Source organism: Cottoperca gobio, chromosome 6 (genome assembly GCF_900634415.1).
Source record: "Cottoperca gobio chromosome 6, fCotGob3.1, whole genome shotgun sequence".
Taxonomy (NCBI): Eukaryota; Metazoa; Chordata; class Actinopteri; order Perciformes; family Bovichtidae; genus Cottoperca; species Cottoperca gobio.
Window position 1 is genome coordinate 8,381,301 of NC_041360.1, and position 16,649 is coordinate 8,397,949.

The 16,649-nt window shown below is 39.9% G+C and overlaps 1 protein-coding gene across 1 annotated transcript; it reads right to left on the bottom strand.

The window, feature by feature from the left end:
• Positions 1-217: 217 nt before the first annotated feature.
• LOC115010145 (protein FAM180A-like) lies at positions 218-3,594 on the bottom strand. The gene is made up of 3 exons (XM_029434590.1): positions 3,466-3,594; positions 638-735; positions 218-547 (listed from the first exon to the last, which is right to left on the bottom strand). The coding sequence occupies exons 1-3, from the start codon at positions 3,578-3,580 to the stop codon at positions 218-220; spliced, it is 543 nt and encodes a 180-aa protein (XP_029290450.1). The 5' UTR covers positions 3,581-3,594.
• Positions 3,595-16,649: the final 13,055 nt, after the last annotated feature.

Consider the following 16,649-nt stretch of genomic DNA (forward strand, 5'->3'; position numbering starts at 1 on the left):
CAATATTTTGATAATTGGGTCATTGTCAGTCCATGCACTTTACTTATTTTGGGCAACAGCTTCTGACAGGAGTTCTCTCTCAGGCTCCTTTTGCCTGCCAGCATACAAGATGCAATCCTCAAAGCATACACCAGGACTACCCACTGATCGCAATGGGTTTTTTCTTATGTGCATATTAAACTCAAACATGAAGCCATTGTGTAAAACCAGTATCTGTTCAGTGTGTCCCTGTCAGATCCTGCTTGATGGCTTTGTACAAACTAACAAAAGACTTGGCCCACATGTTTCGTTGGTGTTCAGTAGTGGAATTGACCATCCCTTGGGCGGTATATGCCAAGGTAAGCAGGGTGCGCTCAAAATTGTCCTGATGTAGATGACCAATTTGATTTGAAAGGCCAGAGATGAGCCTAAATACATCTGTTAGCTTCCTGGGAATGACCTCCACACAGATGACTTCCATGTTTCTTGTCTTGCGAAGGGAAGCCAGCTCAGCATCTTGCACTGAGAACTCTCCACTGGTCTCAAAGTGTGTGACAGCCAGAAGGATCTAGAAGAAGACATTATCAGTGTTCATTATTGAGGTTTTAAGCGCTGGTTTTGCACTTCCAACACTCCTTTACGGATGTATTTGTCTCACCTCAAATAATAGATGAACGTCATCAAAGGAGTTGTGGAAGGTGGGGTTTACCACGTTTGTCACCCCTCGCTTTATTCTGCTTGCACCTGGGAATAGGGCTAGTAGGTAAAGAGAGACAGACAGTGAGAATGACGGGGGGTAGACAAGCAAGGACAGTTTCCTTAGCAAACCTTTCCTTTCAGGTTTTATCACATGCTTTTGTCTCGTGATTTACTACTGTGGACTCAAAAGGCTTCTTGAACGTGTTAAATTGAAAATCCCTGTGACAAGCAGTTTAAACAAACTCTGTTCTGGCACATGTGATCAAGGGTCTTTGGGCTCTCACCAGGACCTACTGGAGTTAATCTATGATATGCATTACAAATTTTGCGATCTCTGACCTTACAGATGACTTCTATCTGCTGGAGACTTCAAAGTCAGAAGATGAATCAAAGGCAGAGTAACACACAGATCATACAACAGACTCCAGATGATTTTGGCATGCAGTCTCATTTCTACAGCATTGGAAGGCAGGGGGTTAACCGCAACAAATCTTGTGAGGTCAAGAGACCTCACAGGAGAACCTTTCCCCTTACCTGTTTATGATTGGAGCTTAGGGAATAAACAACTCATGCACAGACATTCCCTGAATACTATGCAGTAACATTACTTGAACAACTAATTGTACAGAAACAGAGCTCTTAAATGACCAGCGTGTAGAATTTATTAGGATCTAGTGGTGAGGTTGCAGATTGCAACCAATTGAATACCCATCCACTTACACTTCTCTTTCCAACCGTGTTGGAAAATCTGCAGTGGCCTTCAGGTAATGTAAAAACGTGAAGGGTCTCTCTAGACTAGAGCCAGTGTTTGGTTTGTCTGTTTTCTACCTTAGAAAATGGAGGTGCAACATGGTGGACTGTGTGGAAGAGGAGCAACTCCCTACAGTATCTAGATATAAAAGAGATCATTCTAAGTTAACAAAAACACAACTAATCTTAGTTTCAGGTAATTATACACTAATGAAAACATAAAAAGGTATATTATATTCCATTTCTGCTAATAAGTCCCCCTAAATCCTACACATTTGTCCTTTAACCTATTTCTCCCTAATAAAATATGTCAAAAATTCATGTACAAGATGATCAATAACAAGAACCTACAGCCATGCAAGTGATCAGTGAGACTGCATAGCGGTGCATTGAGCGAAATGCTGACATGCTCAAAATGACAATCGTCATCTATCGACATCTATTCAACCTGCAGGAGCACAATCCAAACCATTAAAACTTTTGTATCGAGTAAAGATGTTATGACCAGCTCATAGAGTGTTTACCATTTGTGAGGGAAATGAATCGGGAGAGAAGTTTGGGAACTCACTTAAGGAATCCATTAAATGTCTCAGCCAGAGTCAATTATCCAACTGCCAACTCTTTCACTCTTCGCCATGCCAGGCTCAGCAAGTGCAAAATGATGATGGTATTTTAATATACTACTGCTTGATCAAACAATCCACACAAGTCAGTCATAATGTTTGTATAATGATCTCCATTTATCTAAGGCCGGTAAGGGCTTGTACTATTTATCACAGGTTTTATTTTTCCTGTTTTGATTAGTCCTCCAAATCTCAGTAAAAACATAGAGATGAAATACTTGCTATATCTGACCCAAAACCAATGAACCAATTCAACCTTTTTGCTTACCCTTCAAGGAATCTGATGCTATGCCATGCTGTAATCACACACTGATACTGATGGCACATATTTTACAGATGTAAGAAATAAAGAAGAATGAAGATCATGAGCTCTCTGTGCTTAGACCACATGGAGCCGGTCAACGTTACATGCTTGGCAGCTCCAGCTGACAGAGAGAGGTAATTGTGGACATACCCAAAAATCCCTCAGTAAACTGCACACAGAGGTCATATGTTCACCAGCTGAACTGTGTTCAAAGCCAAAACCAAAAATTCAACCAACAGGATTGTTGCACAGCAGCAATAAGTGCATCTTAACTTCTGTTTATGTCTGTGAAAAGTGTTTTTTTCAGTGAGTGATAAAATTAAGATCACTTATCAAATCACAGACGATCCCACTTGATTTGACAAAAGGAATTCCCTGAGCAGAGCTGGTCTGAATATCTCAGCAGTACTCTTTTCATTCACTTGAGAAATACGAGTTTCCTCTTTCAGATCGCTTTTGGACCCTCTCGTTGTTTTCCTATTAGAAACAGGTGCAGATGACATCTGAACCTAGTAGCTGGATGAGAGTAAAAGTGAAATGTGCTGTAAATTAAAAGACACCCCATTTAACCTACAAAAGTGTATGATTTGATCGTTACTTTATATATATATATATATGTATATATATATATATATATATTATTTTTTTTTTCTCCAACTGCACTGTATTTGATTCGGCTGTATTAGATGCTTTAGCTCTGCTGAGTAACAGTGAACTGTCTGAGATATGTTCTCATGTACAATACACATAATAAGCACAATATTTTGCTCATTTGTTTTCAGTGAAAGCAGAGTTCGGAAAGAGAAGAAAATTATGAGGGTCATTCTCTTTCTGGTTTAATATTACAGTGCAGCCAAACCAAGGAACAAGGAGCACAGCCAGACTTCACAGCTCATATGTTGTCAGAAATCCTCCTGTAGCCTAAATATTGGCATTTATCCTCCATCAAATTCTTATAATCAAATAGCATTGCTGCTAAATATCCTTTTTGCTCTGTGAAGAAACATTTAAATACAAGAACAATCTTGCAATACAATCTCTTAGCAGTCTCTTACAAGAAAACTGAACGGCTTGCCATTCGTCATTAAAATACTGAGCTAAGAGTCTCACCTTTAGTCCGACATCGTGTGACACCTGTTCTGATGCAGCAGTAGAAAAGACCAACAATGATCATCCTCCAGGGCAGCATGGTTGGCCCTGATCGCTCTCTCGATGTTAGTTGCATGTAACCGGGACCGGACAGAGTTCTAGACGTGAATCTGCCTGTTCACAAACTCCTGTTGCATTTCTTCCTTTCTCGTTACTGTGCTATCTGCAGCCTCAAATCATCGGACTCTACACCTTCTTCATCCCTGCTGTTCTCTCCCTCCGTCTGTCCTCAGCACTGTTTTCTCTCCTCCTCCCATCCACTTCAGATCTCTCCCCCCCCCCGCCCCTCTCTCTCTCTTTGCCCCTCATAAGCCGACTCTCTTTTAATGCTTTCAGCTGGTTGTCATCAGCTTCACAGACACACTCTCATTGTAAATCTTTCTACTCTCACCATGTGGAGTTAACTCAGTTGTCAGGTGACACTTCATTGTCCTTGTCCTACCATCAACATTTTAATCTCTAGTAGCTGCATTTCTCTTTGTGGTTCATATTTATTTTGATATAACAGGACTAACTTTATGTGCCCCTATACTTTAGCGGAATGTAACTTGTACTCTACTTGGGTATTTCTATTTTATGCAACTTTATATTTTATTTCAGAGGGAAATATTGTACTTTAAATATTGTACTCCACTACAATCCACTACATTACAATTTTCCATCCCCTTCCTGTCCAGTTAAAAGCGTGTATCTCCAAAATTTGGAGCTAATGGTTGAATTTGTATTCTTTAGTTTCTGTATGTTGCACTTGGTTTGGCTTATTTGAGCTAATAAGTTAATTTAAGCTAATGTACTTGCAAGATTCTTGCTGTTCGGAGTTGTATCCTCATGATTATTTGCACTTATTGCACATTATGCAGCAGTAATATTAATCTAGAAACATCATACATATCATACATTCTACATATACAGTATATATACAGTATCTACAGTATATATTTATATATACAGTATATACAGTATATATATATATATATATATATATATATATATATATATATATATATATATACAATAGTAAAACACTGACAGGGAACATTTAACTGTACAATGACTTTAAGTTTTCATACTTTAACTACATTTTGCTGAAAATACTTACATACTTTTACGGTAGTAAGATAAGGTTTTGAATGCAGGACTTTCACTTGTAAATAATACTTTTACTTCAGTAAAGGATCTGAATACTTCTTCTAGCAATGTCTTCAGACAAAGCTTAAAATCTACTGCTCATCAGTGTATGGTTCCTGGTTATATAGTTCAGTTGCAACCAGCAAACCATGTAATCATGTCCACTATACATAATCATTATTCTCTGCCTCAGTTGAGCTATCTGTCACTGTCATTTACTGTCTGTTCAGCCTCAGAAGAAGCTTATATTTTTGGGTCTGTAGAACACAAAAACAATGTCGGAGTACTAAGGCTGATTAATCTTGGCTTCTGAAGAGCTGATCCCATGTTTATTGTCCTCTTTGGACCTGTGTTTGTGTACCTATAAGGTCAAAGTTAGCTTTGTTTTTACCAACAGAGTGGTCCCTAAACAGAGTGGAGCGTATATGATGGTGCCAGGATGACCACTGGTAACCGTCTCGGTTTGTGTTCTTCAGGAGGACAAATGTGGAAAGTTTACACTCCTAAGTCATTATTTCTAATTATACAATGTACGCACCTAGTCGTACTGGACAGAAAACATATGCAGAAACCACAAAGAGAGACTTTGTTCCCGGCTTGGCACAGTTCACCTTCTCCACAAGCCTGAGGAGCAGTTACCAGAAGTGCAACCATATAAAATAACTTTTATTTGTTTTAACACTATTTTAACATTCATTTATTTCATTTAGGCACACATGCTGATGCCAACATGTGAGCACACAGTTCAATTTTTTCTCAAGGTCATTTCCATACATCTGGTCCTCAGGAACTCACATGCGCTTCTGTGGAAGTCAGAATCGGACAAAGCTGTGTCTCAGACGAAGATGTAGCAGTCGTGCTGCTGCAGAGGAATGCAGACACGGACTGTGCTGGATCTGGCAAAAGACATGTGGCCTCTGTGAAACCTCCAAGAATTACAGCTTGCAGGAACTTGAACCAACATATTATTCTTTCAATGGGTAAATTCAATGAAAATGTTATTCTAGGCTTTACCCCAAATCATTTCCTTTTTTTTAAATTGGTGTACTTATTGAGGGACTCAGAGGTGAACAGCCCTGTGTTAGGACCGGGTTTTCATTATATTGAATAAGATAATTGATGATCTTCTGGTCTGTGATAATGGGTTAGTATTTGTGATCACTAAGGCTTGATGTGTATAATGTCCCCCTTGAACTTATTTTATTAAAAAGTTGGCCGTGCTGGAGAGAATAAAAGATTAAGACAGGAGAACAGGACATGCCTGTGGACTGACAGCAGTTACACAACAGTAAAGAAAAGTGTCCACGTGATATGTAAGTTTCCTTGCAGTACTTTTCCCTTGCGTTTCCCACTTCCACTGTGTCTTCTCTGCTCATGAGACTGACGATCAGTCACGTGTCATTTTGAGCCAGGCTAAACGCTGTTAATATGTCACTTTATTAAGTTTTAATGTGCTTTCTTGTGAGAAGGTGACCATTTAGATTTCCATTATGTCAGTTTATCCAAATTTCCTGTTTGGAAATTTGTTGTTACTTTTTCGAACATGTAAGAGCTGCTGGCGGGGTTCCCGGCCATCAGTCATATGAGTTTTTAAACCAGGCTAAAAGGTGTTAATACATCACTTTTATTAAATTTTAATATGTTTTCAAGCAAGAAAGTAACCATTCACAACATGAGGTCAGTTTATCCAAATAACGCCTGGTTGTTTTCTAAGATGTGACATCGCCGCTGTGGGGATGCCTGAACACAGTCTTGCTTGAGTATACTTCAGTGTGAACAGTCTGCTTGTTAATTCATACTTAATCATTATTTAGTAGGCAGCACATGCATATTGAGTATGTAGTATTCAGTACGTTAGTAAGTGATTTTGAACACAGCCTATGTATGTTTTCTCTCTCTCACTTTTCTGATTCCTGGGTCCCTGCCCGCCATCTCTCCAGCATATCAGCCCCGGCACCCACTCGGTGCCAGATCGTTGTCTTAACTACTGTGGATCATCTGCCTTCTTGCTACCCCCCGTGCAACCTCAGCCCCTTGCCCCTCTGCCCTGTGCCTCAGCCAGTCAATCTTCTCCACTCCACTCACCTGTCGTCATTCCCTGTTGACCTGCAATAACCCTTAGTAAACTTCATCTACCTCTGTGTCAGTGTCCTGCGTTTGGGTCCATCCTTGTGACACCACAACAGAACAATGTGGCCTGCCTATGAACTTAGCAGACACTTGTGGATGAGCATAGTCAGGCCCTCCATGATCGAGAGGTAACTTTAAAGAGATGTTTTGCCAATATGATCCAGATCAGGAACCAGCTTCACCTTTTTCTCCCCACATCCTCCCCATTCATTCCAGAGAGTCCAGCCTAGCACCCCCGCTCCCGCACCCCCACCAGGCTTGCATGCTCCCCAGCCATGCCTGCCTTTAACTTAGAGTCAGACTGACTTTCAAGTGACAAACGAGGTGTGTTTTGGTCACTAAACAAGCTTCCTGGAGGCCCATCGGCAGCTTTTAAAAGAAGCACTGTGTTTGCCAAGATGGTGGCATTCAACAGATGGAAGTTGCATGCAAGCACTTCTCCTCAGCCTGTCTCTCCTGAGTCTGTTACCTCTGTCTTCTCTGCTTCCCAGCCTGCTAGCCTCCATCCTTCACACTGGTCTATTAGCCTCAGGTTTGGTTTGCTTCCCTCTTGCCCTGATGCTAATAACCCACTGCCCTCCTGCCGACCTTGTCCTGTCATCTGGTCGTCCTCCTGAATGGCTCTGCCTGTCAACTTTGTCCTCAGGCTATCCTCCGGAAGTTCGTGGTTCAACTCTTCTAAGCCCCATGCCCCTGCATTGTAATGGACTATTTTTACTATTTCTAAAGGATCAAAAATAATTATTCTACGACTGAGAGGGAACAAGTGAGTGATTTTGGACAGAGCACAACCCTTTCTCATGGCAGGCACTGGAACATGTCACACACAGGTGTAACTAATAACATTAATTATTCCATTTAGTGTGCCAGTGTCAGGGGCCGTAGTATTGAGCATGCTGGCTTCCTTAAATAGCTTAAATGGAACAAAAACATAATTAATGTTATTAGTAACACCTGCTATGATAAACATTTAAAACAATTAAACAGAATCATTACAATGACTATCCAAGCATTCACTGTACTTTACTATCTGTGAGAGAGTGAAATGCACATCATAGGCATAAGGCAAGGTTTGACATTAAAGTTTTTTACATATAAAGTTCAGGTTACTTTGTCCTATACACCCAGTCAAAACAGTTGTATAATGTATTTTTTGGCTGTGGAGGACCTTTGACCTTTGTGTCAGAAATGAATCCTGATGATGTCATGTCAGTTTCGGCTACATATTTTACATTTATAACAAAAAGTTGATAGTTGAAAGTTGGAGTTTATAAGATGTGGCCGTTTATCATGCAGGAAGGGTCTTATAAACAACAATTGCATTATTAGAAATGTAAGATCCAGGTTTTTTTGGCTACATCTCGGCCCCTACTGCTGAGATTTTGACCATGTTTTCATTAAAATCAATTTTTCAAAAGCCTCCGAACTTTATAGTAAAGATATCTACATTACATAAACATATATCACTCTAAGGATTATACGAGAAACGATACTTCAGTACAGGGTCCAAATCCTGAAGACGTGACGGTACTCGTTTGTCTTAAGTACCGCAGGTACTACAGGTACCGCAGGTAACTTCAGGGCTCGAGACTTATGCCATCCTGTCGCCCCGGAAACAATATAATTTCTACATAGTGAACAAAAAATCTGTGTTGAAATCGGCAGGAGGAGAGCTAGTTAACGTTAGCTTTTACCTGTTAGCAGCCGGTGAACGGAGGTTCCATAGTGCAGTCAAGCTCTATTCAGTAAAGATTTGGATTGGGCGAAGGCCAATTACAACGTTATTATGTTGTGTTCAATTGCATTCTGGTAAAATTTATTTTTTGCCAAGAAACTTGAATACATACAGTTGTTTGAAGGATATGTTCTCACAGCGATAAAAAAGTAAATATTAGAGAGGGAATTATAACTTCCTAACAAAAACCAGTATGCAAACTGTAATAACAAGTGTTTTACCGTTGTATCGAATTGATATCGAGAATTGTGGAATTTCCCTGGTATTGGTATCGACTAAATTTCTGGTATCGTGACATCCATCCATATCTGCCAGCTCCGACTGGGGAATCCCGAGGTGTTCCCAGGCCAGTAAGGAGATATAATCTCTCCACCGAGTCCTGGGTCTTCACCACCTCAACTGGCTCCTTTCAACGTAAAGGAGTAGCGGCTCTAGTCCGAGTCTCTCCCGGATGGCTGAGCTTCTCACCCTATCTCTAAGGGAGACGCCAGCCACCCGTCTGAGAAAACCCATTTCGGCCGCTTGCACCCGTGGTCTCGTTCTTTCAGTCATGACCCAGCCTTCATGACCATAGGTGAGGGTAGGAACGAAGATCGACCGGTAGATTGAGAGCTTTGCCTTCTGGCTCAGCTCTCTTTTTGTCACAACGGTGCGGTAAAGAAATTGCAATACCGCCACCGCTGCTCCGATTCTCCGGCCAATCTCTCGCTCCATCGTCTCCTCACTCGCGAACAAAACCCAGAGGTACTTGAACTCCTTCAGTTAGGGTATCGTGACATGTCACGTGCTATGTCACTCTTTAAAGAAATGAAGGCATAAAGTCTAAATGTAAATTCAAATTCATCAGACTTTACAAATATTCTCATGCTAATATAGGACTGAGAACACACAATGCAGTATGTAGAATAAAAGGATATGCCCTGACAATTAAAAAAAAGCTCCTAAAATATGTAATACCTATACTTATCCGCTAGATGGCCATATTTATCTGCATTTACTTTCATACACTGTGGCCTGCTTCATAGTGATGGACAACCCAGATACAAGTTTGTAATTCATATAAACAATAATATGATAAGTTGGAAAATGGGTTACTGATGTGAACATTCATTATTTATTTTTCTAAAATTCCACTTATAGGAGGAAAGAGTTGAACTTTGAATACCTTTCTAGATACACAATTTGGACAAGCTATTTCATATCAACACATCAGTATTTTCTCTGCCAGAGATTGGAGATTCTGTACACAGCATCCACACACCCTGGACAGTTGACACTTCACAGCCTCGGTACTGCCGACATCCCAGATTGTTCACAGACCATCTGTCATCACTATGCAGTTGTATTGTTTACTGATGTCTTCAGGCCACACCCAGTTTATGATCCGTTCAGCCACCCTCCTGTTTTTGAAATGATACTAACTTCTCATCATTGTTGACTTCTGGGACATGGTCCCCCACCATATCTTTTGCTGGCGCAGTAATGTGTCACAGAGTCAGACTGTCAAACCCTTTGCCCATCTGTTCCTCATAGACACAGCAGAAGAACATAGCCATGACTGTAATTAGCTGCATGGAGAAGTTCAAAATCCTACAAAATCCCACAGAATGCCGTCAAAACGTGACTTTCTGGGACAGACTGCATCCCAATCGCAACCATAAATAGCATTGTGGGAACAGAACAGACTTTGGATTGTGGACCGAACAAAGTTACCGTACTTTGACAAATGACGTGCGTTTTTGCATTATGGGTTGAAGTTGCAAAAACATATCCAGTCCTATCAGGACATCAAAACAGCAACTGCATTGTTTCAGAGCAATGAGAATAAATCTAAGTGCTCTGACGGTAAACTTTCTCCCTTGGGTCTTAAGGAGACACAAAGGCAAACTGAGCAAGAAAGAAAAAATAGGTTCTCAGCTCTTTGTGTGGAAATAAATGACGGATGGTTTTAAATCTGTAGACTATTTATATACAAAGTATTCTCCTCCTCGAAGGAAGAGTTGTTTTTTATTGCTATGCACATCTAGGACAGACAATACTATATGAAAATCATTCAACGCAATTGAAAATGTATTCTATTTCACATGCAGTTTAATTATAACAGCAGATTATGCTCATTTGTCCTTTGAGTTTATATTTTGGTCATACACATACATTTAAAACCATGAAAATGCAAACTACATTTTTGTATTCAGATTTGATCATATTCTGTACCATGCACACACGTAGTAAAATACAATTATATTTACCTGAATGACATCCATTAACAGTAACATCGCCTTGAACTTCTACACTTTAGAGTTTACAGTAAATGGCTGCAAGCACATCCTTGCAAACACTTGTTCGTTATTGCTTCTCGTTTCATTCAAAGAAGTTACTGAAAGATTTCAATCTTGAATGCTCAGCCTGCAGACAGAGACAAAGTGTGCCTCTCTTTCTGAACCGAATTCCACATCCTCTTCAGCTCTATGTGCTTTTGCCGTCTCCTCTCATCTGCTTAGACCTTGACATTTGCCTTCTACCTTCAATGTCTTTCCGATCAGATGGAAATCATAGAGATGCAGAGCACCAACTATCTGACACAAAAAACACAATTTATCTTTCCGTACTGTATAGTGAATACTTCAGGTTTACAGCCAGCTCACTTCCATCCATTTGAAGCGAGCTTGGTTCTACTGCCTTCTCCTTGTTTAGATGTAGTTCAGTTCAAGGCCATTACCTCAGTCTTAACTGCGGCTCCTGCTGGGAGCTGGAAAGCAGGACTGCGTCTCACCCTGCTGGCTATTAAGGAAATAATTTGTTTAATCATATAAGATCAAATATTACAAATAAAAAGAGAGGCATATGGTGAGCTATGGTCTATAAGACTAGTGTGTACACATTGAAATAGTTTTATACATACACACACGTTCAAACATTTTGCTTGTGCAGGCATGCTCGCACAATCAAATAAAATGTAAATTTGAACTCATTAGACTATGAGCCTCAGTTTATTTGACATGGTGATCAATATCCTAATGAACCAAAGTATCATTGAAGTTGCAATTAAGGCTACTGACTTTCTATATGAGCTCTTTCACAGGCTAATGAAGATTATCTTTGTCCCCTTTAACTTTTATTTTCTTCTGACTCTAATCCACTTGTTCTGAGCTTTCACTTTCTTTCTTTTTCCATTTTCCTCTTTCGTTTTTAGCCATGCTAGTGGCATGACATAGGCATCACAATGCTGGTCTAGGTCAGCCCACCACTTTGGTCTGGACTAAAATATATCAACAACTACTGGATGGATTGTGACATTTTGCTCAGAAATGTATTGTTCCAACAGGATCAATATAACTGACTTTGGTGATCCCCTAAACTTTTCCTCTAGTGCCATAAATGTCTTAATTTAGCACCATCATTTGGTATAATTTAGTTTATGGGTTTAGGAGAAAGAATCCCAATAACTTTGACGATCCCCTGTATTTTCATTTAGTGCCATTTTCAGTTCAAATTTGCAATTTGTCCAATGCTTTGCTTTATTACTAGAGCTCAGCAACCTAAACCATTTTGTTGCGGACATTTCGAGCTTGGGTCGGGCTTAGTTAGTTACTTACAAAAATATAGTCTCAGACTCAGGTTGGGTTTAGGTCTCAACCTGGTAGTGTCAAAAAAGTTATTTTCAAAACTAATGACATTCCCATCAACCTCAGCTGCATTTTGTCTTTAGTGCTAATGAGCAAATGTTATGTTAACAAGCTAAACAAAGATGGTCGTAGACTGTATAAAATAATTGGGCATAGCCACTGTGATGTCACTCATTGGTTTGTGGTCCACGGTTTTGCAACCATAAGTGACACGAGAGGGTGGAACTAAGTAAAACCAAATGCTGAACAAGACTTTATTTTAGGCAACTAAAACATTACAATTAACTTTCATGAACTGAAAACACACTGTAAAAGGGTTTAAGTTCTAAGATGAAAGCACAGACAACACCGTGGCAGAGACTTATTAATCACAAGGTAGCCCTGCCTTAAAAGATCAATGTGTAATTCCGAGCTACCCTCTAAAGAAATACCTACCTGAAGAAATAGGGGGCAGTATTTCACGTCTAAGTCAGTCAGTCAGTCAGTCAGTCAGTCAGTCAGTCAGCAGGGCAAGAATACCAACATTCGACCAAACTGCTGAAACTCTGAGAGTCGGTCAAATCAAATCAAATCAAATTTATTTATATAGCCCAATATCACAAATTATACATTTGTCTCAGTATGCTTTACAGACTGTACAGCATACGACACCCTCTGTCCTTAGACCCTCGCATCGCACAAGGAAAAACATTTACATAAATGCCTACAGATAGAGAGGGAGAAGAAGAGAGAGGGAGGGGAGGAGAGAGGAAGAGAAGGAGGAGAGCAGGGAGGTGTCCCCCGGCAGTCTAAACCTATAGCAGCATAACTAGGGGCTGATTCAAGGCAAACCTGAGCCAGCCCTAACTATAAGCTTTATCAAAAAGGAAAGTTTTTAGCCTGCTCTTAAATGTGGAGAGGGTGTCTGCCTCCCGAACACAAACTGGAAGCTGGTTCCACTGGAGAGGAGCTTGATAGCTGAAGGCTCTGGCTCCCATTGTACTCTTAGAGACTCTAGGAACTACAAGTAACCCTGCAGTCTGGGAGCGCAATGCTCTAGTTGGTTTATAAGGTACTATGAGATCTTTAAGATATGCTGGAGCCTGACCATTAATTGCTTTGTAAATCAGTAGAAGGATTTTTAATTTTATTCTGTATTTTACTGGGAGCCAGTGCAGAGCAGCTAATACAGGAGTAATATGATCCCATTTCTTAGTTCTTGTCAATACACGTGCCGCTGCATTTTGGATCAACTGAAGAGTTTTAAGCAACCTTTTGGGACAACCTGATAACAATGAGTTGCAGTAATCCAGCCTTGAAGTAACAAATGCATGGACTAGTTTTTCTGCATCATTTTGAGACGGGATGTGTCTTATTTTTGCAATGTTACGTAGATGAAAGAAGGCAGTCCTTGAGATTTGTTTTATGTGGGAGTTAAAAGACAGATCCTGATCAAATATGATGCCAAGATTCCTTACAGTGGTGTTGGAGGCAAAATTAATGCCATCCAGAGCTTCTATGTCATTAGAAAATGCGTTTCAGAGGCGTTTAGGGCCAAGCATAATAACTTCAGTTTTGTCTGTGTTTAACATCAAAAGGTTGCTAGACATCCAAGTTTTTATGTCCTTAAGGTATGCTTGAAGTTTAGCCAATTGATTGCTTTCGTCTGGTTTAATTGATAGATATAATTGGGTATCATCCACATAACAATGAAAGTTTATAGAGTGGTTCCTTATAATATTGCCCAAAGGAAGCATATATAAGGTGAATAGAATCGGTCCAAGTACAGAACCCTGCGGAACTCCAAGACTGACTTTGGCTGTCATGAAGGATTTATCTTTAACACATACAAATTGAGATCGCTCAGATAAATAGGACTTGAACCAGCTTAGTACGGTTCCTTTTATGCCAACACAATGTTCCAGTCTCTGTAGTAGAATGTCATGATCAACAGTGTCGAAAGCAGCACTGAGGTCTAACAAGACAAGAACAGAGACAAGTCTTTTGTCTGATTCCAATAGAAGGCCATTGGTAACTTTCACCAGTGATGTCTCTGTTGATGAACTCTAGATCCAGATTGAAAACCCTCAAATAAACTATTATTATGTAAAAAATCACACAACTGTTTTGCGACTGCTTTCTCAAGGATCTTAGCGAGAAAGGGTAGGTTAGAAATCAGTCTATAGTTGGCTAAAACCTCTGGATCAAGACTAGGCTTTTTAAGAAGTGGTTTTATTACAGCTACTTTAAAGGATTGTGGTACGTAGCCAGATAATAGAGACAGGTTGATTATATTTAATAACGAGGTGTTAGGTAAGGGTAAAACTTCTTTAAACACTTTTGTACTTTTCCAAAGGCCAACCTTTCTAACAACAAGGGGAAATATGTATGTGATCACGTCTCTCTCTCTCTCAGTCAGTACTTCCAAGATTTTTCTATCATTGAGAAAGAAATCGAGCTGATGAATGCCGAAGAAGTTTAAGAGACTCTGCAACTAGAACTTATATAATATTACTAATTATATACAATAATTCCCTGAAGAATCAACATCAGCTTCTCTCCCTCCCCGACTTCTACCAAAGTTTGGAAAAGTTTCCTCTGATGAGACGCCACGCACAAAAAATGATGAGTCTGTTCGGCTCATATATGTGAGCAAACATTTTCTCTGTTAACAAAAGCAGGTTGAGAACCAAAATGGGCGACAGCATCTCTTTGATGTCCTTCGTATCTCAAACACCAAACTCACTCCTGACCTGCAGCATCCTTCAGTCCAAAGTGCAACATCACTGCTCCCACTGAGTGCAACGCTGTTCCCATTATAGTAGAGTTAAAACATATATTACACAGTATTTATGTAAGGTTAATTTTTCAATAAATTCTGTCAATTAAAGTTGATAACATTTTCTAACTAACGTTAGTTGATGTGTTAACAAGCCCAATAACTTATTTGTTTAACAAGCTTGAGATATCCCCCCCCCTCCCTTTATACAGGGCTGTAAAGGGGATCACCATCCTGACTAAGAAGCAATCTGAGGCTCCTGTTTTGATAATGAGCTGCAAACCCTTATTGTAACAGATTAAATGAAACCTCATTAATAGAAAGCTGTGATGGAGGCTGTGATGAGGCTGCCACCCCCTACTTGAGCATATTCAATTATCAGGCATAATCTACCTGCATTTGATAGATTTCTTTCAAGGAAATATACCTCACCTCAAGTGAGTGGCCCAGCCCTTCATATATTTTTCTGTATGTGGCTCTCAGTGAAAAACGTTTGGAGACCCCTGGCTTAGACGATGAGATTGTTGAAGTTAGTTGGTTAAGGTTGATTGGAGTAAAACAGTCTAGATATATTTCAGGAGTTACAGATGTTTTTTTAAATTCCGGAGGTTGAAGTTAAGTCATTACCAATTGAGGTCAGGAGGAGATTAATTTTGTCTCTAATAATTATAATTTTATCGTTAAAAAAGCTCATGAAGTCGTCACTACTGAGAGATATAGGAATAGAAGGCTCAGTAGAGCTGTGGCTCTCTGTCAGCCTGGCTACAGTGCTGAAAAGAAACCTGGGGTTGTTCTTATTTTCTTCTATTAAGGAAGAGTAATAAGCTGCTCTGCACTACGGAGAGCTTTCTTATACGTTTTAAGATGATCTAACCAGACTAAATGAGATTCTTCCAATTTAGTGGAACGCCATTTACTTTCAAGATTTCTAGACTTTTGTTTTAGTTTGCGCATTTGTCAGAAAACACTGGTGTTTTATAATCTTTACGTGGGGCTGATCCTCTGTGTTTACTGGGCACTAATGTTAACCGGGGTTGTAGTCCATGTAACGTTACGTTAGTTTGTTTATTGGACTAATCCAAAGTGGCAGGAACAAAAAAAACGACCAGCATATTCGTCACGTCTTCCCGGTGGCGGCATAGCCAGGAGAGCAACCCAATAAACAAACAATAATACAGATATGGACCATGGCTGTAATATTTACAAGCGAATCAGGCAGCAGGCGAACTAGCCTCCTGGCAGCTGTGTGGGCGAGGCCAGGGGTGGGGTCGTTTTCTCGTTTCTGCCACTTTGAATGTAATCCAATAAACAAACTATAAAACTCTGTACTGAGGGCAGACTGGAGCTACACTGATTCACTATCACTTCTAGAGGAACAAGTGGTATTACAAGACTAGACGGAGCGGAACTGTCAGTTGGCTAATATCAGGAGATATCTTTGCAACACAACATATAGACGTCTTTGACATAATGTCAACACTGTTACCTCTTCACATTCTGTTAATAATGTTAGTTCATTGTTTTAAGTTTAAATTCTGGCACATCTTACACAGTGAACCTTTAAAGGATACCCTGTTGTATCGTCTATTTTCACTCTAAATGGGACCATAATTTGCTAAATGAACACCATGGATGACTTATTTTTGCAACCAGTGGAGTTGCCCCCTGCTTTTCAGACCTGAAGGTTTCCCCTTGAATAGTGATTATGGTAAACAGTATACCTGCTTAATGTCAGGTGTTAGCATCGTCAATGTAAGCTTGTTAGCAT